The sequence below is a fragment of the Brachyhypopomus gauderio genome, unplaced genomic scaffold, assembly GCF_052324685.1.
Source record: "Brachyhypopomus gauderio isolate BG-103 unplaced genomic scaffold, BGAUD_0.2 sc89, whole genome shotgun sequence".
Lineage (NCBI taxonomy): Eukaryota > Metazoa > Chordata > Actinopteri > Gymnotiformes > Hypopomidae > Brachyhypopomus > Brachyhypopomus gauderio.
Genome location: NW_027506910.1, coordinates 635,954 through 661,435, shown reverse-complemented (window position 1 = coordinate 661,435; position 25,482 = coordinate 635,954). Strand labels below are relative to the sequence as shown.

General features: G+C 41.2%; 1 protein-coding gene across 7 annotated transcripts; it reads left to right on the top strand.

Moving 5' to 3' along the window:
- Window positions 1-207: 207 nt before the first annotated feature.
- Window positions 208-23,613, top strand: LOC143493573 (solute carrier family 22 member 7-like). 7 transcript variants are annotated; one of them, XM_076992085.1, is made up of 13 exons: window positions 208-264; window positions 5,812-5,938; window positions 7,561-7,745; window positions 8,870-9,256; window positions 9,342-9,445; window positions 11,596-11,750; window positions 15,195-15,363; window positions 17,046-17,169; window positions 20,860-20,969; window positions 21,050-21,264; window positions 21,578-21,686; window positions 22,781-22,987; window positions 23,319-23,613. In XM_076992085.1, the coding sequence occupies exons 4-13, from the start codon at window positions 8,873-8,875 to the stop codon at window positions 23,398-23,400; spliced, it is 1,659 nt and encodes a 552-aa protein (XP_076848200.1). In that variant the 5' UTR covers window positions 208-264; window positions 5,812-5,938; window positions 7,561-7,745; window positions 8,870-8,872; the 3' UTR covers window positions 23,401-23,613. The 7 variants fall into 7 exon arrangements, with proteins under 7 accessions (XP_076848200.1, XP_076848196.1, XP_076848197.1 ...); XM_076992081.1 differs by having other exon boundaries at window positions 246-403; window positions 5,812-5,854; XM_076992082.1 differs by having other exon boundaries at window positions 246-403.
- Window positions 23,614-25,482: the final 1,869 nt, after the last annotated feature.

Sequence of the window (25,482 nt, the reverse complement as noted above, 5' to 3'; positions counted from 1 at the left end):
TCCACCTCCTCCCACTCTCCTCCACACGCTTGTACCACAGCGTAAGAGGCCTTCAGTTCGTTACCTTGTCTCCAACAGCTCCCATCTGAACAGAGTTCCCATGCTCCTGGTTTAGTAATTCTGACCTTGTGCAGTTCTGGTCTGAGCTGAATGTGTCTTTCTGTGGCGTCAGCACAGTCATGTGATGTCCTATCCTCTGCTACTTCAATGTTATCAGTCAGATTCACTAATTTTGACTCAGTATTGTATGTGATGTGTGGCTGTGTGAGTATGGCTTTTATCTTATTCTGTTGTGCTCTTGATAAAGAAAAGGCTTGTGAGTTTATGAACGCCATTACTCCGTGATTGGTGCTGATTATTAGTGGATGACATTACCAAGTGTGCTGTTTTCTCTATTGCTGTGGTGAGTCTTGCCATGTATGCTGTGCATGGTCCTGTTCCTATTACTGGTTGATCCAGCTTTGAACTTTGAAAAAATTCATTTTTCCTGCTTCCTTCACCCTCCCCCTTTTACTGTAAGAGACAATCATTAACAAAATGGTCTCTTACAGAAACATTAAGGTTAATTGTTTTGGTGTAATCTGGTGCAGCTAATTCAGTTGCGCTATCAAGTGCTTGTTTCAAAGTTGTTAAATCCCTCTCTGCCTCAACCATCCAGTCCAGCTCCACTTTCCCGTTACCCAGACCCTTAGACACTGTTAGTTTCCTAAGACTGTGAGCCAAATCACTATAGTTAGGTAATATAGCTACGCCATTAGCCTGTCAGGCCTAATAATGACATCATTTCAGATACTGTTGTGGGCTTTGTCAATGACAGTATTGACTGTCTTTTGAAATTTTAATTATTTCTCTTTTAACAGCTTGAGTAACTCATCTTTCATTAACTCATCTTCTTCTTGCCTTATGGCTTTCTCCACATCACATACCACAAGCAGTACTTCACACACAGACTGTGCTATAGTGTCTGCATGGATCTAACATCATTTAAGTATGTGTTCTGATGGTTTTGAGTGTATGGCTAATTTTAACTATTAATGTTATATATTTATAGTGCTTGAAAAGCACTATATTGTTATTCCTCATACTTCTTATTATTATTCTTCTTCTCCAAATCTCTTACATTAACTCAACCCGAACCGCTTAATGTACACTCTGTTCCAACTGCGTTTCTGAGGTCTCGGCTCTGACAGGTGTGCTATCTGTTTTTGGAGTCGATTATAGTTTTAGATTTTAATCAAATTTAGTTTAAAAATAAGAAAACCCCATTAAAATGAATGGTGTAATGTTCATAATTTCAAATATTAACTGCCAGTTAGTGTGCTGGCACGAAAGTGATCAAAACTCTCCTGGATAAACTGCTGTAAAATCCTTACACATTCACCTAGAAGCTCAATTTAAATTTTAAATGGCAGATAAACTTGTCCTTTCTGGCATGCAGAGATATCTAATAATTTGATCAATCAGTTTTAAAGTTATGAGCATTTGTTTGTCACTAGACACAGAAAGCTGCCCCATTAGTTCCCATGTTAATTTCTCACAATCAGAATTGGCTTTTTCACAATTTGCCTTTGTGTTTAACTTGACATAAATCAGACACTATTGGGTCAAACCACACAAAAATACATCAATCATCAGCAAACTGTCCTCTCTCACACAAACTCGTTTCTTTGGATGGTCCAAATCACACTTAAGGCAAGACTCTGCAGGTGAATAGGTTAAGAATTTTATCCAATAGCAATCACCGTGAAACTACATATATATATATATATATATATATATATACTACATAAAGATATTCATTTTGAAATTTAATGGATTTGTATTGGAAACCATTGTTTACTTACTCAAAATCTAATCATATAGTTATCAGCAGTGATATAGATCATCCCCAACGATAGAAAGACAAACAACAGCAAAACAGAACTATGTAATGACTAATTTTAACTTCAATAGAACGGAAACACAGCGCACACACTGTGCTCAGGATTGCATTTATGTTTCACGCTGGCGGACATGTCAGGTGTTACGGCCTCTGCTTTTGATACTCTGATCATATCAGCTTCATTACATTGACAGTAAGATTGTGCTCTGCAGCCACAACCTCTCCATACTAGTCAGCATGGCAGAATCACATTCACTAAAGGTAGAAATGGCCATACCTGCTGCTGCCTCAACCCTGCATTTACCAATAAAATTAAATGTTTAGGATATCACTACCTGTTCATCCCCTCAGGTTTAACTGGTGCATTTATTTTTTACTTTTACATAACATAAAATAGGTGTGTTTAAAACTTTTATTTAAAAAATTGTATTCATTCACTCTTATTCGTAATTTGTATTAAACTTAATGTTTTGTCCATTCTGCCACTAAATAAAAATCTGTAGTGTAAAAGTAAAACTGACAACAAATTGAAAGTCAGGGCACTTTATTAGTCTGTGGATCAGCTTCTTGTCTCTATCTCAACCCTGCCCCATACCTCTATTATTTTTGTAAACCTGTATGTCCCAACCCTAACTCATGTGCTAAGAACATCATTCACACGTTCACTTCAAATGCCACATCTTCCCTAGTTACACCTTGAAGACGCATTGATGTATATAGTTTTGCGGCGTCCATCTCTTTCACACAGACTTCACTCTAAATTCAAACTGCTGCAAAATCCGTGGTCTGATATTAATGTTAAGCCCTGTACCTACACAATTAGGACAAATTAATCCACTAATTAGTTCAAACGCGCTTTGCTGTGCTGCGCATCAGTCCGCCCCGCTACCTACTCTTTCTCTGGGCACGTCCTCCACCATTCTCTTTTAGAATCAAGGTTCTTTTTAGAACGTGAGCTGCCTACTTTCTCTGAGCGCGTCCTCCACCGTCCTTTTATGACCGATGGGCTACCTGCTCTTTAACCGTTTACTGCAGTTACAGGGCGTTCTCCTCCCGACTTTATGAGTCGTAGGGCAATCCTCCTGTCTATCCACCTTTTTCCTGGAATCCCAATGGGGGTTGCCATGACGTCTCACTATTTCCGTTCCCCGGTTTCTTAGTTCCGGTCTCGCTAGCGTTTCAGCATCGCTAACCAAAACATTGCTAGTGAGACGAATAAAACTGGCTTTGATACCGATTACGTGCTTCAAGTATGAGCTCAGGCTCGACATGTTCCCTTGTCGGGTGCCATAACAACTCAAAAAATTGAAGTTGTTGTTGGAAAGTATATGCTTTGAACACCAGCAGCTTCGTAAACACTGTCCGCGTCCGGCTCCTTTTGTAGTAACTTGGATATTTTTTTCAACATTACTTAATCACATTTAAAATAATTTTATTAGATGCAGCACAATATAACAAAAAAGATGCCTTAATTGTCAAATTTGATCAAGCCAGTCCAAAGATATTCAAATTTAAATCGTCTGTATTTTTTAATGCAATTAACCTACATCTTGTGATCAAGAAATGTGCGCTAGTTTTACCATGTGGCTAGTGCCCGCCGTGATCATGGTTCATCGGACCAACACGTTGTCTTGGGACCCTTAAAAACTACCTTAAACTGTACAGACTGGGATGAAACGTCAGGAAACAATAAACAAGAATATAATGTAACGGTCCACGTATCTATTAATATCTTTTGAACAGTCCCACAATGTTTTTGAATGGTCCAAATGCGAAGTTAAAATTCAAGCAGGCTCAAAAAGAAACAGGAGCACGAAATGCGAGTTCTTCTAACGGGATGAGAGAAAGTGGACATTCAATTATGTCATATTACCAAAACTCTGGGAAGAACCTCCTACAAACCGATTAAAACCGATTTATTTACAGTGCGCTTGCGATCACTGACCTCGCTTATGCCCGGTTCACACTACACGATCTTAGGCTGGTTTTTCAGTCGCTGACTGTTTTTTGTAGATCGCCGACAGAACTGTGGTCGGAGGCAAATCGGCGATCACTCGTCGCTCGCTCAGTCCTGTAGTGTGAACTGCTGAAAGACGCTCGCCGAGCCATCGCCGACTCATCGCAGACGACCGGCAGATATCTAGCATGTTTAATATCTAGCCCGGTCGGCGACTGAGAGTCTTTGTGAGCCCGCGTCGCCGATCAGTCATGTAGTGTGAAAGCCACAACAACTGAAAGACTTGCGATTACAGCACAACCAGTCATGTAGTGCGAACGGCACAAAAACCTGACGACTGAAAAGTCGTGTAGTGTGAACCTGGCATTAGACAGCGCGACCGGAGAAAAATGTCCGCGGCTCAATCATGATCATGCGGGGATATCCAAGTAACTACGTTTTGCTTTGCATTCCATACCGAAGGGAAGGAGCCTAGCGTGGCTTGCAGTTTTAAAACTGAAATACCATCCGAAGAGGATATATGTTTGCTCGTTTCACTTTGTTGAAAAGAAGCCTACAGAGCTGCATCCTGACCCGGAGCTGTATTTGGGTTACGATAGACCACCCCAAAAGAAGAGACGAATAGTTCGCATGAGCCAAACGGATCTACAAATAGTTATAGTAAAAGTAAAACTACAAACAAACGAGATATTATACATATAATTTATTGTTTTTCAATGTTTCACAACATACGTTCTGCAATGCACGAGTAACCCACTGTCTCCACTACTCCACTCTCCCTCAGCATTACCCACGCCTGATGTTTACCTCAGCTCACGGTCTCACTTGGCTCTACCTCAGCTTTAAAAAAATGAAATCACCATGTTTTTTATACAATACCTTTCCTATTTTGTTGCTATAAAGGTAGTTGTATGCCTCTGTGCTTTTATAATTCCGTAGCTCTTCGCCATCTACGCCTTCGGGAAAGACGAAGTAATTGACTATATCAATATCGCTAACTTCAGGCCACAGCTTCATGTTATCAACCCACTCTGAGAGCGTTGAGGGGTGGGGCACTGGTAAAACACAGTCACCACAACTTTTTTTTAACGCTCGTACTGTGCAGCCACCTAGTATTATTGGCCGTGTATTTTTAATAAAGCAGCAACGAACGTCCACTTCCTGACTCGCTCATAATGTAAACACTACAACCGGAAACCAACAACCGGATTCAGCTACGAATCATGGGAAAGGTTAAAGTTCAGGAAAATCGTGGATATATATCGAGTTTGTAACACGTATACAATTATAACACTAAATTTACAGAGAGTATTTCGCCTCGACCATTCAGTGACTGAACTTTAATTTAGCCTATGATACATCAGTCAATAGGAGAGAATGGCTCCTTACCTTTTCAACAGGCCGCGCGGCTTAGTTCAGTCACCTCACGGACGGATTGACCTCCTCTCTCGTCTTAATTGCAGAATTCGACTCCAGTCAAAACCATCCTCTGCTACCATTTTGTTGGGATATTTTTTTCTTGACCCAGATAGGCCCCAACACTGCCCCGATGAACCGACTGGTTTTGACTGAGTTACCCAAGCAAAGTCTTAACACCAAAAGTTCTTTTAGATTAATTTATATGGAATATAATTGAATACAATATAGTCAAAGTATACGTGGTTGTCACGTATGGCCGCGGCCCCTCCCTTAGCTGTCACTCCGGATTCCCTTGTGTCGGTGTTCCGTGCCTGTTTATCCCGCCCCGCTCGTTTGTCTCCGTGATTCCTCGTTTGTTACCACACCCCCGTGTCATTGCCCTCACCTGTTCCCTGTTTAAAGTCCTGTATATATAGTCCCTGAGTGTCCCTTGTCCCTCGTCGGTTGTTTTGGATGTTGGATGTTTCATTGTTCTATTGCCCGTTGTCTGTTTCCCGGTCTTTGCTTGTTACTTGTTTCTGTTTTGTCATGCCCGTCTTTGCTTGTTTTTCAGACTGCCCTCCCATGTTGAACCCGGACTGGTTAAGTGACGATGAGTATGATATTCCCATGAATAAATCTCGCTCTTCTCAGCACTTGTGTCCGTCCTCTCGCTCCGCAGCGCGAGCTACGTTACAGTGGTACAAACTCTCCAATGCACTGGTGCTAGTTGCCTAGAACTCTACCTAACCCAAGTGGATCTCAGCAGCGTCCAAGCAAAAAGTCCTCGTGCTGGGCGATGTCCTCCCTTTCATACCTCTTCTCTAAGTTTCAATATCTGCCCCCACCTTAGCTACTCTTCCTTAGAGACCCCCCTGCTCCTCTCTAGCCGTCCATCTCCTTATCTCAAACTGCTTGTATTGCAGCTTACACTGAATAGGCCCATTCTATTCTCCTCAAGACCACTGAGGCCTTCCCACTTCTGCTCTTCCATAGCCTTTCAGCCTTTTCACAGCCTTTAAATTTCTTTTTTTCCAACAGTTTCCCAAAACGTACTTAGCGCTAAGAACGTTTTGGGAAACTCACCCCAGAAAGACAATGTCGAAGACAATCCAGCAGCTGTATGATGAGGAAAGGGAAGTAAAACAGGTTATTGTGAAGAGCGCCACAAATGTGGCTCTGACTGGGGATCACTGGACCTCTGTTAGCAACAAGAATTATCTTGGTGTGACAGCTCATATTATAGATGATGAATCTATAGATGATGAAGATCCAGTCATTTGCTTTGAGCATGCAGAAGACCACTTCTAGGCACTATGGAGATGCCTGTGGCAGAGGCCTGGGAAATTAAAGAAAAATATACCATCTAAAATGGTATTAAAAACATCTTCAGATTTACTTCAATTCTTCCAATATCCTGAGCAAAACTCCCAAAATTAAACAACATTTTTGGTCAGAATTTCCAGTGTTCTGAACTGTTTTCTGCACTCATCTATTGGTCTGTGTAGTAGACTGGTGGAAAAATAAACAAGATGTTGAAGTTTATGATTATGTTCATTGATTCATTCATCATTTAAACTTAAATTAATATTTCTCATGTTAAATACTGAAATGCGATTAAAATGCGATTAATTTCGATTAATTACAAAGCTTCCGATTAATTCGATTAATTTTTTTAAACGCGTCCCACCCCTAATATATATATATATATATATATATATATATATATATATATATATATATATATATATATATATATATATATATATATAATAATAACTAATAATCTGTTTTGGAAAAAAATGCATTTGTTTTGCAATGTTAATGTTAAGGAAACAGTTGTGAGAACTCAGGTATGGTTATTGTTGAGATGAAGCAGTGGATGAATGGAACACGAGGTGATTCTAAGTTGACATTTTACTGCTAGTGTAAACGAGTTCAATTCCAAGTAAAGGGGGGGTGTCGTATCCATGGTTACAGTTATGCAGTTGGTTATGGGATGTACGAAGAGGAGTCTGGGAGTTGTTCAATAAAGTGTGAAGACGAGCAGACGTGTGTCACGAAGCGTGCTTATCATGAAAAATTTTATTCTGAAATATACCTACTGAATGCAGAGCAAAAGTAGGTACACAACAGGCATTTATATAGTTAGCAAAAAACGAAACTGCTAGAAGAGGTACAGTCTCATGAATATATTTAAATATATAAGTCTTAAATATATAAGTTGAAGACCGAACTGATTGGCTGAGGTTTTCGATGAAGGTTTTCTATTGTATTTTTGTATTGTGTTATATTGACCTCATATCACTACAATTACCTCTAGACTTAGCGCGCCTCATAAATTCAGCGGCGGTCTTCAAAGAGCAGACTTTGTCCAACTCCAAATCCCTCTGGTGAAGCAAGCTGCTGTCTAACAGGGTGGGTTGTCTGAGAAATCCAGACTCACAGAGGGTGAAGTTCAGAGTTTACCTTCAGATCGAATCTACTGAACTCACGTGCTGCTTACAGGTGAGTTCATTATTTCATTTCTCAATGGATCTGCCCAAATAATTACATGTGCATTTTGATAAGGTTGAAAGGACTGTCATTCTAACAGATCTTCAGATCTTTTATATAATTGTGAGACATGAGATACTTAGGAACCACATAGATGATGCAAAGAATCGCTGCTTGTCAAGGCACTGGTCCTACTTGCTGAACACCACAATCTCGTCCACTGCAGTCAGTGAAATTCAAGCTAAAGCCTGTGCATTACTGACAAATAAAAAAGCCTGCATTCATCAGTCATTCAATTATTACAAAATAATTTGTTTTACCTGAGAGTAATTTAGTGGACATGTTGAAGGTCTTGAATTCACTGTTCAAAATGGGAAGTGCTTCTAATTCCAAGCAAGCTTCTGCACATCTGGGCACAGCAGGACACAGTTCAATCCACTGTCCAGACTGCTTTTTAGGGTGATGGAACAGGTCAAGAAAATACTGCATGTGGTTTACTGTGTTTTAAGTGTTCATTAGAATAAATATTAAATGAAGTCATACTGGGGAAAGCTGCTTACATTTTGCTGTGGTTAAAAACTGCTGTCAAAATGCCATCTAATGCAGTTCTTCAGTATCATCTCTAGTGGCTTTAGAGGTAATCAGCTTTTTTATGTATACATAGTTAATTCACTGAACAGTTTAATGTTTTCTGAGATGCGGTTTCCATGTCCAAGGTACACCAAGATATGGTATTGGTGCTTGGTATAAAGCAGGGGTAATCAATTAAATCTTTCCGCGGTCCATTTTTGGCAGATAGCTCAGACCTTAGGTCCGGGTCCGCGGTGGCGAACGAAAGTTGTTGAGCAGGGGGAGCGCGAACGTAACACTCAAATGGGTGGTGAACGTAACACTCGTCTGAAAATAAATTCTCCGGTTTAAAATATAGTCTCCCGTTAAATTTTTTTTGGCATTTGGGTCCGTATCCAGTTAATCAGGAATGTGATTGGGTCCGGACAGGATGGCGTTCGGGTCCGGATCCGGACCGCGGTCCTCCATTTGGTGATACCTGGTATAAAGAATCCTGAAGGGGTCCAGATATATGTTGATTGATTGATTGATTTATTAACTGATCCACTGGATGATTGATTCCTCAGGTCATGATGAAGTTTGAAAGCGTCCTAGCTGAGACAGATGGGTTTGGACGGTACCAGATTGCCCTCACTATCCTGCTGGTGTTTCCTCGCATCACCCTGCCTTGTCACTTCCTGTTATATAATTTTATCGGCGCCATTCCGTCCCACCACTGTGCCATCACGTCTCTGGATGACGACTGGATTTTTGAGAATCTGACACAGGAGCAGCGACTGACCGTCAGCATTCCAAAACAGGAAGACGGGGCTTTTGCTTCCTGTCACATGTTCCCAGAGCCCCAGTTCCACCTGCTGAATAACTCAACTAACACCACAGCACTCCCTGTGGTCCAGTGTCCGCATGGATGGGAGTATGACAACAGCACATTTAAGTCCACTTTGGTCACGGAGGTACATGACATTTACAGAGTGAGGTCAAGAATTGATTTTACAACCAAATATACAACTCATATGAATCTCTTTCGTTTCTCTGCAGTTTGATCTAGTGTGTCAATCAAAGGGATTAGCCAAAGCATCACTGTCCATTTTCTTTGTTGGTGTCATGTTTGGGTCTGTAACCTACGGCATCCTTTGTGACAAGTAAGACCATTCTAGCACTGGAATTTGCTGATGAGCTCGTTAGTAGACCACTTCTTAATTAATCATCTTCTTTATCTTCTCTTACTTAATCAACATTTCACTTCAAATGGCCCTTTGGTAGTCATCATCACAATCAACACCCCAAGGTTATAATCGCTAACGAAAATGAACAAAAATTGAAAACTGATATTGAAAAAACATTTTTTTTAACTGAAATAAATAATAACGGTATTTAAAAGAAAGAAATTATAACTAACTGTAACTGTATTACATGTTTAGAAAACTAACTAAAATGTTCTGAAATTATAGATAGGATACCCTTCGTTTTCATGTTTGTCAATTTATTTATAAGTCCGTGAAGGAGACAACCATAATGGACTGTTTTCATCAGTGATCAAATAGCTGCTGGTTAGTTAATATGCAGGAAAGCCACAAGCGGGTGGATGCACTGGTTAATGTGTTGAGACTGGATGTCAACACGAGTGTGTGACTCGATTGCCTTCAAAAGTTTGGCTTATCACACAAACCAAAATAGGGTTATGTTCCTATGTTTGTGTCTGTCCTTAGTCTAGCAATTTTCAGCAGCAGTATTACACATTTTGCACTTAAGGCTGCTTTTGTGGACAGTTGGTTGTTCAACAATAATTGAATGCATTTTTTAAAATGATGTTTATCATTCTTTATGATTTTTTGTTTCACAATATTTACTTTGAACTTTTTGAATCCTGCACCTGAAAAATAACCCAAAGTATGAAAAAACTAAAACTAATACTAGAACTAATGAAAACTAAACAAAAACTAAGCTTAAAAAAGAAAACTAATAAAAACTAGCAAACATGCTATAAAATCGAATTAAAACGAAATGAATTAGAAAAAAAGTCACAATTAAATACAAACTAAACTATAATGAAAAATCCAAAACTATTATAACCTTGCAACACCCCCATCAGCACAAAATTTCCCTGGACATCAGGTGTAGATGTTATGAGTGATATGTGATATATACACACAGTAGATAAGAGTGGGGTAAGATGAGACCTTGTTTCCTTAAGTCAACCTATAGCTTGAATTAAACCAATGGATACAGTACAGGATGGGTGTCATCATCTGAGGGCTGAAAAATAGTTTGATAAGTCTCTAAGATTACAAAATAGACATAGCAGTCTTAAACTGAATAAAACTTGTCAGTGTACACTCCCAACTGTGGTTGATTCAATGGTGGTAAACGTTTTAGCCATTTTTTAACAAAGAACCTACTTAGTTATGACAGAAATCAATCACAGAAAATGCTATGAATTATTTACCACTCCATGCAAGTAGGTTGTAAGGACCCACGAAGCAACACTGCCCAGAACCAGGAGCCTCTATCTGGGTTCTTCTGTCTTCATCTGACCAAATATGTGACTGACCTTTATGTGAACATAAGGAGGCAATATGAGTTTCACATACAGTGTTACTTACAGACACCACCTTGGAGAAGGGCTGAGCTTAGCAACCCGCAGCTACTCCTCTGCTCATTCAGGCGCAGGTTTTTACACACGGGCAGATCACCAATATATCTGATATAGTTTTTTAAAGTGAGAAAATTACTTTTAATGCGAGACTGGTTGTGCAAGATATGCCAAAAAAAAACTTTGAAAGGCAAAAAATAATAATATACCTACTATTTCATCTGTATGGTCCTTCTTCCCACAGGAAGATGCAAATAAAAAATGCTAAATTTAGGTTCATTTGACAAAAATTGTTTATGGTTACCCAGATACATGTGGTGGAACAACTTGTCCACTGGATCATCTTACCCCATTCTCCCCAGTATAGTGAGATACCACCCACTGTCAAGATAAAACCTAAAATTTTAAAAAGATTTCAGTACATAAGTAAAATGCTCAGCAAAATTTTCATTAAAAAAAAAAAAAAACATTAAAAGGTCATTGAGAACATAAAGTGGTCTTAATGAATCACCTCCAAACAAGCTGCAATTTCCAAAAACAGAGGTTTTCTTGTGTCAGCAGTGTATCTTAGAAATGACAAAGCATGTTGCAAATAGTGCTATATAAATAAACACTTATTGGTTGATTGATTGATTGGTTGATTGATTGTCACCAGCATTTGTCAATAGGCTCTCACCATCTGGAGATGTGTGTCTGCAGGTATGGGCGGAGGACAATGCTGCTGGTGTCCTATGTGACTGCCCTGGTCTTCAGCACAGCCAGTGCTTTCTCCACTGGCTTCATCATGTTTACTGTCTTCCGCTTTCTAACCGGATTCAACCTGGCTGGAATCAGCATAATATCCATTGTTCTCAGTGAGTCGATGTGCTGTAACCTTCTCCTGGTCTTCATCCTATCTGATGTTCCTCTGTACCTTTTGTTTACTCAACATTAGGGTTCCAAACTCTGTTTTCCTGATTGGAAATCTGCAAACTGTGTTGGACTCAGGAGTTAGGGACCCCTGATCTAGAGTTTTTATCCGCACAAGGTGTGAGGTGTGGATGGACACATCTGTTACACCTCTTTTGTAACTTGAGTCTTTGGGTCACCGTTGTGGTTTGGTTAGTTGAGTCTGTTCAGTCACACTTTACTTTGAGCTTAAATTTACAAAAAAAAAAACTAGTCTGGAAACCACAATTTGTCCTTTTGTCAATATCTCACTCATTTTAGTGTCTATAGTGGAAGAAGGCCATCCACACAATTCTCTCAAGTCATTAGATGTCAACCCAGCTTTTCTAACACACCACCACTTTTAATCCTTTTCCCTACTGCAAAATTCTAACCCCACTGGTTAAAATGTTAAGTCTGAAGGAGTTAAATGGAGTTGACCAATGATCCAAGTTCACAGATCTCCTGGCAGATCATGTTGGGTAGTTATGGCATCATCAGAAGGAAGAGACCATATATATATACCTATAGATAACTACAATAAATCTTAAATGAGACTGAACATTAGAGACTTGTCTTTATCTGTCTTATATTGTTCACTTGCTTGTTTACTTGTCTCTTACTTACTAGTTATCTACAGATCTTCACGGGTCTTTCAGATTATCTTAACAACTGATAAGAGGAAATAACAGCAAGCTAAAGTTATGAGACATGGTGTGTTTTTCTGTTTTGTTTCACTATGAGAATCATGAAAACAATAACTTAATTCAATTGTTCATTCAATATGAATACTGTTACACAGAGGTTCTCGCTGGTCTGGGATTAGCATTTGTCATGGCCAAAAGTTTTGAGAATGACACAAATATTATATTTTCACATGATCTGCTGCCCTCTGGTTGTTATGTGTGTTTGTCAGATGTTTTTATCACATACAGAAATATAATTGCAATTATATTATGAGTAACAAAAGCTTTTATTGACAGTTACAATGAGTTAATGCAGCAAGTCAATATTTGCAGTGTTGACCCTTCTTCAGGACCTCTGCAATTCTCCCTGGCATGCTCTCAATCCACTTCTGAACCAAATCCTGACTGATAGCAGTCCATTCTTGCACAATCAATTAGGCCTGTCACAATAACAACATTTTCAGAACGATATGTTGTCCCAGAAATTATCACGATAAACGATAATATTATATTTATACTTGACGCGTCGCAAAAATGACGCAATCGCAGTGGCTCCGCGCAATGAACAAAGTCATGTTTGCAGGGTTCATACACCTTTATACGGTGTAATTCACGCACTTGTACGTCACTTAATGGATGTTTATTTTCAAAATGCCCAATCTTAACGTCTTCACGTTCTCTCGTGTTTCGTCCTGGAATTACAAGAGGTTAACGTAATACAAGAGAACTGTTCAGTCAGACAGCTATTTGTTGTGAAACAAACAAATTCCAGCACTTTTCAAACCTGAAACACAAAAGCAACATTAAAGTTTGACAGGTTTATTCCCCTGTTTTTGAGGGGTGTTTATTTATACTACCACATATCGCTTCGAACAACACGCTTCCACCGTTCGCGGAGGTAGGCGGAGTCGCGCGCTACGGTCAATATAATAAACAACCATTAAATAATGTGATAAAAAACTAATTATTTCAAATCATTTCGAGTCCTATTAGCCTCGAATACGTTCGCGAACACATCTCTACGTGTGTGTGTGTGGAGGCACTGTTATTGACGCATGCACTCTCCGTGTACCGCACTCATTTCCTAACCGGTAGGTGTCGCTCTCTGATCACAGATTCGTCTTCCCTTAAGGGGGGAGGGGGGTGAGAGAGCAGCACTGCGTGCCTTTCTGAAATCTAACGTAGTTTCGGTTTATTCTCATGTAAAACAAATGTGCGCGGAAACCCAATGGCCAATTATCGACGTCAGCAAAAATGATCGCGGTAAAAAAAAATTATCGTACGATAAGTCGATAATGTAATTATCGCGACAGGCCTACAATCAATGCTTGCATTTTGTCAGAATGTTTAGGTTTTTGTTTGTCTACCCATCTGTTGATGATTGACCACAAGTTCTCAATGGGATTAAGATCTGGGGAGTTTCCAGGCCATTGACCCAAAATCTCTATGTTTTGTTCTCTGAGCCATTTAGTTATCACCTTTGCTTTATGGCAAGGTGCTCCATCATGCTGGAAAAGGCATTGTTGATCACCAAACTGCTCTTGGATGGTTGGGAGAAGTTGCTCTCGGAGGACATTCTGGTACCATTCTTTATTCATGGCTGTGTTTTTAGGAAGACTGTGAGAGAGCCGATTCCCTTGGCTGAGAAGCAACCCCACACTGAATGGTTTCAGGATGCTTTACAGTTGGCATGAGACAAAACTGGTGGTAGCGCTCACCTCGTCTTCTCTGAACAAGCTGTTTTCCAGATGTCCCAAACAATCGGAAAGGGGACTCATCAAAGAAAATGACTTTACCCCAGTCCTCAGCAGTCCACTCCCTGTACCTTTTGCAGAATATCAGTCTGTCCCTGATGTTTTTTCTGGAGAGAAGTGGCTTCTTTGCTGCTCTCCTTGAGACCAGGCCTTGCTTCAAGAGTCTCCGCCTCACAGTGCGTGCAGATGCACTCACACCTGCTTGCTGCCATTCCTGAGCAAGCTCTGCACTGCTGGTAGCCCGATCCCGCAGCTGAAACACTTTTAAGAGACGGTCCTGGTGCTTGCTGGTCTTTCTTGGGCGCCCTGGAGCTTTTTTGGCAACAGTGGAACCTCTCTCCTTAAAGTTGTTGATGATGCGATAGATTGTTGACTGAGGTGCAATCTTTCTAGCTGCGATACTTTTCCCTGTTAGACCATTTTTGTGCAGTGCAATGATGACTGCACGTGTTTCTTTAGAGATAACCATGGTTAACAGAAGAGAAACAATGATTCCAAGCACCAGCCTACTTTTAAAGTGTCCAGTGGTGTCATTCTTACTTAATCATGACAGATTGATCTCCAGCCCTGTCCTCATCAACACCCACACCTGTGTTAATGGAGCAATCACTGAAACGATGTTAGCTGGTCCTTTTAAGGCAGAGCTGCAATGAAGTTGAAATGTATTTTGGGGATAAAGTTCATTTTCTAGGCAAATATTTACTTTGTAATTAATTGCTGTTAAGCTGATCACTCTTTATAACATTCTGGAGTATATGCAGAATGGAGTATATGCAGAAACTGAAGCAGTAGACTTTGTAAAAATTAATATTTGTATCATTCTCAAAACTTTTGGCCATAACTGTACTATATGGTATACATGAAATGTTGCTAATATTGTTTGGATATGAAGTCTTTTGAAAACGTACAGTATTTGGTGTTTTTGTTGTAGGTATTGAGTGGGTAGACATCGAGCACCGTACATTCATTGGGGTAATTGGTAGCATTGCCTGGACATTGGGCAATTTGATGTTGGCTGGAATTGCTTATATGGTCACTGATTGGAGGATGCTGATCATCACGGTAACGACTCCCCTTGGACTGGCTGTAGTCACCTGGTGGTAAGGCAGTTGAGCTATTCATTAATATTTAAAATGTATGAATATGTACATTTGTCTGAAACAAACAAGCCCAGGTCAATCTCCTCTTGTGGATGTATTCCTTGCACAACTGTGTTGTCTAAATCCAGCTCTGGAGAAATGAAATATTCCAAAGTGCAGCATTGTCCATTTTCTAGCATCTTAGACAATTAGAATCATCCATCCTTCCATCTATTCTCATCTGCTTTATCCGGCGTCAGGTAGTGGGGGCAGGAGCCTAAGCAAAGAGGCCCAGGTTTCGCTCTCCCCAGCCACCTCTTAAAGCTCTTCTGGGGGGATACCAAGGCATTCCCAGGACAGCTGATGGATATAATCTCTCCAGCATGTCCTGGGTCTTTCCTGGGGTTTCCTCCCAGTTGGACATACCCAGGTGGCATCCGGACCAGATGCCCGAACCACCTCAACTGGCTCCTCTCTACGTGGAGGAGCAGTGACTCTACTCCGTGCCTCTCTCGGATGACCGTGTTCCATAGCTTATCTCTAAGACAGAGCCCGCACACCCTGTGGAGAAAACTCATTTCAGCCGCTTGTATTCGCGATCTCCTGACCATAGGGTGATAGAGTGATGGGCAAACCCCTATCTGAGTCCTCCAGTTCTGCTTCCTCTGTGGAAGGCATGATGGTGGGATTGAAAAGATCCTCGAAGTATTCCTTCCACCGGTTGACATCTCTTTACCCAAGTATCCAAGACACACGGTCGCAAGTCCAAAGACACGATTACAAAATCGATCTTCAAACTGCAACCTAAGGTGTCCTGGTTCCATGTGCACTTATGGTCATGTCTGTGCTTGACCTGTTCTAGTTCATACTGTCATTGCCCACATGTGCATTGAAGTCCCCCCAGGAGAACGTTGGAATCCCCAGAAGGGGCACCTTCCAGTATTCCCTCCAATGACTACAAGAAGGCCGGGTACTCCGAACTGCCAATTGGTGTATAAGCACAAAGAACATTCAGAGCCCATTCCTCAACCTGAAGGCGCAGGGAAGGAACCCTCATGTCTACCGGAGAAAACTCCAACACACAGGCAGCGAGCCAGGGAGCTATAAGTAAGCCCACTCCTGCCCTCTGCCTTTCACCCTGGGCAACTCCAGAAAAGAATAAAGTTCAGCCTCTTGAGAGAGAATTGGTTCTAGAACCCAAACAGTGTGTTGAGGTGAGCCCAACTATATCTAGTTGGTATCTAACCATGGGGCCCAGCTGGGCACAGCCCGAAGGAGACAAGCAGGTTCACTTACCCATGGGCCCACCACCTGTGGGAGAGGTAGTACTAGGGGTTTGGTGCATTGTGGATTGGGCAGTGGCCGAAGGCAGGGGTCTTGGCGAACTGATCTTCGGTTACTGAAGTAACCGAGAAGACTCTTGGGAAATGGAACGTAACCTCTCTGGTTGGGAATGAACCTTAGCAGGTGTGCGAGGTTGAGAGATACCAATTAGAATCAAATAATCCTAAATCTTGGGGTGCAGAACAAATGGAGACCACGCACAAAAACGAATCCCTGAGTAGCATTGGGGCAAACAAATCCCCCACTAGCAAACCCTTTGTGCATTCACAGATTCACTTCTAATGATTTTTCATACAGTGTGGCACATCCGTGGTACAGGTGGGTGCAGGCTCGTTTTGTCTTTGTGGTTCTCTTCACAGGTGGATCCCTGAGTCGGCACGGTGGCTGATCGTCAGCGGAAAGATAGACAAGGCGTATGGGTACCTGCAGAGGTGTGCCAGCGTTAACGGGCGACAGGACTTCACAGCCAGGATCAAACCAGAGGTGCATAAGACCGTACTGCTGTTTCAGCCTGAGCACATTGTTGCATGTTGCTCCAATACAACACACAGTGCACAATGTAGAACACATTGTTGCATTCATGCAGAATGGAGAGAAGATTGTTGCACCCAGTATGGAACGCAGAGAAGATTGTTGCACTGAGTATGGAACGCAGAGAAGATTGTTACACACAGGATAGATTGCAGAGAAGATTGTTAAACCCTGTATGGAACGCAGTGAAGATTGTTGCACCGAGTATGGAATGCAGAGAAGATTGTTACAAAACAGGATAGATTGCAGAGAAGATTGTTAAACCCAGTATGGAACGCAGTGAAGATTGTTGCACCGAGTATGGAATGCAGAGAAGATTGTTACACCCAGTAGGGAATGCAGAGAAGATTGTTACACCCAGTAGGGAATGCAGAGAATATTGTTCAAGTTCAAGAGGTGTTATTGTCATTTCAACTACGTACAGGGTACACAGTGAAACAAAACAACGTTCCTCCAGGACCATGCTGCAACATAGAGACACAGTGACGACAGAACATAAGTGCAACACAAAGTGCGGACAGACAGTACAACACAATACAGACAGCACACTAGACCGAGTGCAGACAGGCACTTCACTACAGAGAGAAGTGTAAGAGGTAGGTTTAGGTTAGTGCATATTATCATATTATGCCATGTGCAATACTCAGTATATGTGCAAAGTAGAGGCGTCTTCAACTAAGGATTTTCATAGTTGAATCTGATTTGTCAGATTTTCCCTGTAGTCGCAAAGTTAGGGTTTTTTTTTTTTCTAGGATCGGGATCCCGTTGTAATGTCAAAATGTCAAATATGTGCAAAATGTCAAATATTTTTAATAAAATATGCCTGCCTGCAAATATTTAAAAAATTGCCACACAACAGCAAAAAAATTATAAGTAAAGGTTCAAGTAACAGGGTTTAAAAAACAAACAACAAAAAATGTTTATAGGTCTACTTGCCAAGACGCACCACGACGAGACATCACGACTGAAACGACAAACTGTTGTTTTTTTTGCCTTACGCATTTTAAATGGTATGCCATGTTGGTTGTTGTCATGTGAAATGAAAGACGTTGATGACATAACTTGCACTTTACTTTGTTTGATTCATCTTTATTTTTTTCAAAATACTCCAACACTTTTGAAATTTTTTTAGTAGCCATTATAATCTCAGCAGATGCTGACTATCCTGTAGCGTGTTCAGCTCCGCTCATTTGGATTGTGCAACTGCAGGGTGTGATTTATTAATGTGTAGTAAGTAGTAATGTGTAGTAATGTGTATGTATGGAGGAGAAATCCTTCAGTTCAGTGTCTGGCGTTGAGGAGTCTGATGGCTTGTGGGAGGAAGCTGTTGCAGAGTCTGGCCGTGTTGGACGGGATGCTGTGGTATCTTCTTCCAGATGGGAGGAGGGAGAACAGTTTGTGTGAGGGGTGGGTGGGGTCATCCACAATGCTGGTTGCTTTGCGGATGCAGCAGGTGGTGTAAATGTCCGTGACGGAAGGGAGAGAGACTCCAATGATCCTTTTAACTGTCCTCACTATTAGCTGGAGGGTCTTGCGGTCGGAGACATTGCAGTTCCCAAACCAGGCAGTGATGCAGCTGCTCAGGATGCTCTCTATGGTGCCTCTGTAGAAGTTGGTGAGGATGGGTGGAGGGAGATTGGCCTTTCTCAGCTTCCAGAGGAAGTAGAGACGCTGCTGGGCTTTCTTGGCTGTAGAACTGGTGTTCAGGGTCTAGGTGAGGTTCTCCGCTAAGTGGACACCAAGGAACTTGGTGCTCTTAACAATCTCCACTCCGTTGAGGTTGAGCGGAGTGTGAGTGTGACATGCTCTCCTGAATTCAACAACCATTTCCTTGGTCTTATCCACGTTCAGGTGAAGGTTGTTGTCTTTACACCAGTATGTCAGCCGTTGCACCTCCTCTCTGTACGCTGACTCATCGCCTTTGCTGATGAGAACCAGCACTGTTGTTTCATCGGCGAACTTAATGATGTGATTTGAACTGTGTTTTGCTACACAGTCATGAGTCAGCAGGGTGAACAGCAGAGGACTCAGAACACTGCCCTGTTCCCGATCCGGACTAACTGGGGCCTCCCAGTTGGTTGGGTGAGGGAGAGATGGAGGGTGGTGGTGATGGCATCATCCATGGAGCGGTTGGGACGATATGCAAATTGCAGGGGGTCTAGTGAAGGGGGCAGCTGGGTCTTGATGTTCCTCATGACTAACCTCTTGATGCACTTCATGATGATGTTATCAGAAGATGTTATTGTTACACCCAGTATAGAATGCAGAGAAGTTTGTTACACCCAGTATGGAACGCAGAGAAGATTGTTACACCCAGGATAGAATGCAGAGAAGAGTGTTGCACCCAGTATGGAACGCAGAGAAGAGTGTTACACCCAGTATGGAATGCAGAGAAGAGTGTTGCACCCAGTATGGAATGCAGAGAAGAGTGTTACACCCAGTATGGAACGCAGAGAAGAGTGTTGCACCCAGTATGCAATGCAGAGAAGAGTGTTACACCCAGTATGGAATGCAGAGAAGATTGTTGCACCTGGTGTGGAATGCAGAGTAGATCGTTCATCCTGAATGCAGGGCAGATTGCTGTTTAACCTCCATTTTATTTCCTCTTTATTCCCGTTTTCAGTTTTCATTTGATTAGAAATTGATACTTTTATTTCTTTCTTTCTCTCATTTTTTTGCAACTCTTTTGTCTTTCCATTACTCCTACTCAGTGCTTAATTTGTAAATCAAACAATGCTGGAACACAAACGGGGTATGAGACACGGGATCACTGAGGCCAACAATGTCACAAGATCGCACACAAAACGCAACGCTTAGGCGCACAAATGTCAAAATAACAAGCAAATTGGTTTATATAAATTACTTTTAAATGATTTACGTGTGTTTTATAAGTGTTTTATGTGCAGAATCGTTTCTTACCTTATTAGTTGTTTAGTATATAGCTTGAGACTCAACCAAACTCGCACCTGCCCCAATAACATCTCCACTGCTGCTGCCTTCATTTGCTTCAAGTCTCGGTTGTTTAGTAGTATAATCAGATGTTTTTTTTTTTTGTAAAAAAGGGAAAGCAAGTTTGACTGTCTTTTCGACATATTGATCGCTGTTATTTTGACAAATTGGCGCCTTTGTCTGATATCTACGTAACACAAAATATTTCCCATCAACCATTAATTTTTTTTTGTAAAATGTAATAAATAATTGTATTTTTTTTTTTAAAGACCCACATAAACCGTAAAACTGATTAGCAATTTATTTGTTGTTTTATTATATTTTTGTGTATTATATTAAAAATTCCCATGACTTTGGACTAGGGCCGTGTGAGGGGTGGGCGGATGCTTTATGGGGGAGACACGGAAAGGCATCGCTAAAAGGGAGAGCTCTTATATGATTTAGTAAGCCTGAATGTGGATCTTGTGTTTAAAAAATTTCTTTTATAGATTTATTTGTTCAATTAGTTGGTTCAACGCAGACAGATTTCCTCATGACTTATAATTAGTAGGTTTGAAAGTTACCGAATCGAGGCAGACAGTTCCTGGAACGCACCCTTTAAAATTAAAGAGTTCCCGGATCCTGTTCCGGCAGGATCTGGCTCAAATTAAGCCCTGCTCCTACTGTAATATTCTGTCTCCATCTCATTTTCAGACTCTGTCGACTGTAGTAACAGCCGATAAACAGGGTCACAATTATACCTACTTAGACCTCATCAAAACCCCACGCTTAAGGAGACTAACCCTCTTAACCGGATTTGCATGGTAAGTGTGTGACCACATTTGTGTGAGAGGCCACATGCGAGGACAATCAGGACCATGCTGTGCACGGTCTGCCTCCACAGGTACGGGGTGGCCTCCACCTACTACGGGATCAGTTTAAACATCACAGGCTTTGGCTTGAGCCTCCACCTCACCTACTTCATCTACGCCGCTATCGAGCTACCCGCCAAGATCCTTGTCTACTTCAGTCTGAAGAGGCTAGGCCGCCGTCCCAGCCAGGTGGGCACACTCGTGCTCACGGGAGTGTGTATCATCAGCAACATCATCCTTCCTAAAGGTGCCGTTTAACGCACGCTACATACCGTCTGTTTTCCCAGCTGTTACATGGATATCCAACTGTGTGTGTGTGTCAAAATATGTCCAAACACATCACAAAAAATATGTGTTAAAGGAAAAAATATCTCTGCATTGATAGAAAAATGATTTGGAGATTTTTGCATAGAGTAGCCTTTTATTTTAAAACTTGATGAAATGAGCCTAAATATTTTTTTGCTTACAGAGGTTGAGGATACAATTATCTAGGCTGCAGTTACACTATTTAAGACTATGTGTATGTGCATTTGTTCATGTGTGTGTGTGTGTGTGTTTAGACTACTGGACATTTCGCACAGTTATAGCAGTGTTGGGTAAAGGGCTGTCAGAAGCCTCTTTCACCAGTGTGTTCTTGTACACCACAGAGCTCTACCCAACAGCTGTAAGGTCAGTCACAACACATCACAAACTGCTTATTTCAAACACAGGATCAAGCGCAGTTTATTATTATTGTTGTTTTTGTGGATCATTTTTCTGATCACCCTTTACCACTACACGATGTAAAACAGATGCTGCCCTTTACTAGGGGTGTGTTTAAAAAAAATCGATTTTTCGATTTAAGTCGATCTTCATTTGAATGATTCGATATCGATTTATTAAACCTGAGATTGATCTTTAGAATTGGCCAATTTTCCCCGCATATGTGTACCGTTTTAAATTAAAGAGTTCCCGCACGCTAACACCTAAACAAGGTGGAATTAAAGCACGTCACGCGAGATAAAACGCGAGACGTGCTTTAATTCCACCTTGTTTAGGTGTATGAATCCTGCAAACATGAATTTGTTCATTGCGCTGAAGCAAAAGTGTGCAAAGTTTCAAAATTTGAGAGGTGCACGACCTTGCGAAGCGACAGGGCACTGGCGGAGCCACCGCAATTACGTCGTTTTCGGTGCGCGGACCCTCACGCCAAACGCGACGCGTCAAGTATAAAGCTGCTTTCTCAACAGTTTTCTCAACAGCTGGCAATATTGTTACTGCACAATGGAGCTGTCTCACTCCTCAACATGTTGATCAGCTCCTTTTCTTGCAGAAAAATTTGACAATCTCCAAGATGTCAGAAAGCAGTCAGGAATAAATCTTAAGTTTTCGGACCTTAATGTTTACAATATTCAGAACTATGTTCATAAATGTTTTTGTTACATGTAAAAAATAAAATAAAAAAAACTTAATTTGCACTTTAAAAGGCTGTTCAAAACCATGTGAATCATGACCTTTTGAATCTGAATCGAACTGGGAAATCAGTAGTGATACCCACCCCTACATCGTTTATATTATTAAAGATAATTTGCCTGTCCGTATGAGGACTAATGTGTATTTCCAGAGAAAATAAGGGTGATTCGTGTTTGGTTTAGTTTGATTGATTGCCCCGGTGTCTTCTGACCGTGACTGGCTTGTACAGTTCAGACTAATAAGGTACATCCGTCTAACTCATTAACTCCTCTCCTTTACTCACTCCTCCCCTCTGCCTGTGGGCGGAGCAGACAGAATGGGATGGGCTACACCAGTTTTATGGCCCGGCTGGGCGCGTCCATCTCTCCTCTCATTATGCTACTGGAGGAGGTGTGGCTCCTCCTTCCCCAGGTGGTCTTTGGCACATTGGCTGTCTGCACAGGACTGGTAGCCTCCCTTTTCCCAGAGACCAACCATGCACGACTCCCCGAGACCATCGCAGACATTGAGCAGACGAGGTATTAACATGCCCATACGCAGAGTTGTATAATCCAGGTTCAGAAAGTAAAAGTCCTCACCAGAATTTTGCTCAGGCTTCCTGGATTGTGTTGATTCCACTCATTTTACCTGGATTGCACTAATTAGAAATCTAGCAAGCTTGAGCAAAATCCTGGTGAGGACTTTTACTTTCTGAACCTGGATTATACAACTCTGCCCATACGCTGATCTTTTGCTGGCATATGGTGTTTAACATAGGAAGCTTATATAGTGTAAATGCAGCCTACCTGTCAGATTGAGAGATTCATTCCCAGTTTCACTTGTCTGCCTTTTTGTTTGTTTTTCGTACAGAAAAAGATCAATCTGCCTCACTATGCTGGAGCAGAGTGAATCTCCACTGAAAATGGAAATTAATGAAGACTACGCTTCATAGCACACGCATGCATACACACAACACAAACATGTATGCACACGTTTATATGTGCATGCACACACACGTTCACACACACATATGCATACACACACATACAAACATGTATGGACATACAAACATGCACGCGCACACATGCACACGCGCACACACACAGTATCTTAGTTTCAACTTTATCCTGTTTAAATAATTTAAATAAAAGTTGATGTTACAGTCTGTTATGATGTAATTTGTGATTTTGTGAAATACCATAAGACAGGGGTTGGCAACCTGTGGCACGCCGAGGCATAATCACTGACACGCGACACGCTGGACCAGCATCAGCACAAAAAAAATTGTAATAAAAAATCCCAGACGGAGAGCACAATCCTCCAATCGAAATCTCTCAACGCTCTGTACTCAACACTCGCCACAGACCCATGTTTAAGAAGCATTTCGAGACAAAACACGACAAGATGTATAAAGATCCCGCTGAAAAAGCCGAAGCCATTAAACGTGCCATGGCTAGGTATGGCAAACAGTCCAGCTCTCTTAAAGTAGGGTGACTAAACGTCCGTATTTCCCGGGACATGTCCGTATTTCACATCCTGTCCCGGGCATCCCAGGTTTTTGTTAAAGTGAGGAAATGTCCTGGTTTTTAAATTTCCTTCATTGGACTATTAAAATTTTAATTTACAGGCACTAAGGCCGCACGCTGCGTGATGTAATCCCTGGGCCCGCTCAAGGCTGGATTATTTATTATGGATTATACTCTCGCGAGTATCCCACCTCGCGCAAACCTCGGCGAACGGCAAAGGCGTTTAAACTTGCCGCGTCTTACTTAAGCCTTTGACCACAGAGAGCGGTCTACAGTCCACAGCAATCCATCTCGCCAGCGAATTGGTCAATTTGTCTGACGTGGACTTTGACATTTTGTTTCTTAATTTGAACCCCGACATGTGGTCGAGTGTTGACTGGCAACACTGTTTGCTCGTACTAGGAATACATTTAGCAGCTAAGTTATCATTACTGACCTGAGCGTTAGCCCCAACATGTTTTGCGTTGAGGTGGTAACGAAGGGTGGAAGTGTTCCTGTGATAAGCGAACTCCGTCCTGCATAAAGTGCAAATAACACTATTTTTGTTTGTACGTCCATTTGGAAGTTTCTTATATTAAAATTTCCCATCCACCAGCATAGTCTCTTCAGTCATCTCCATCATGCTCATCTTCCTTGAGCTCGTCCATATAATCTGTCTGCCTGGAATTTGTGCACTGAGAAACATTCCACGGTGCAAAAGTGTCTCATGCGTTAAAATGGGTAAATTTTTTTAGTTCGTTATTTTCTCTGTAATTAATTAATCGAAATTAACGCATTAAAGTCCCACCACTAATAAATATATACTCAACGGCTATGGTAAAATTATAATAACAGGTAAGTATATAAATAATCAGCGTTTAGATATGTGGACAGAGTATGTGTACATTAAACTGGTATACACATGGGCCAATCAGAAGAGTACCAGGATCGCTACGGAGCTCAGGCAACCAGCAACTCAAGAAAATTACTTGGCACTGTTGGACATTTGAAAAGGCATTCACATTTATTTACAAAGGGTAAGTAAACAAAACACAAAAGAATATTAGAAAGGACTATGTCTAATCTGGGTAGAAAATAAATAAATCAAAATATTCAGGGTGATTAAATAAATGTGAATTCAATGTGTGTCTGTGTTAATGTCCTTCTCTTTTAGTCCCACATTTGATGGAACTATTCAGTCCATGGAGTTTGCAAGGTAAGTGTTCCTCCTACCAGTTCTTGTTGATATCTAGAGCTCAAGTCAAGGAATCAAGTTTCAGTTCAATGGTTGTCCATGGAATGTAGAAAAGCCTCTAGGTTAGTCTGGGAGACTCGCCATCAATGGATTGGTCCAAATGTGATCATCCAACCAAAGAAAAACCCTGACCTATAATAAGGCCATATTTATCTCATTACTATATTATCCATACAAATACACAAAACAGTAATAAAGAACGTAATTCACAATTAACTGAACATATGTAAAGTGTTTGCAACACATACAATGAATAATCGCATTTAATCACTAT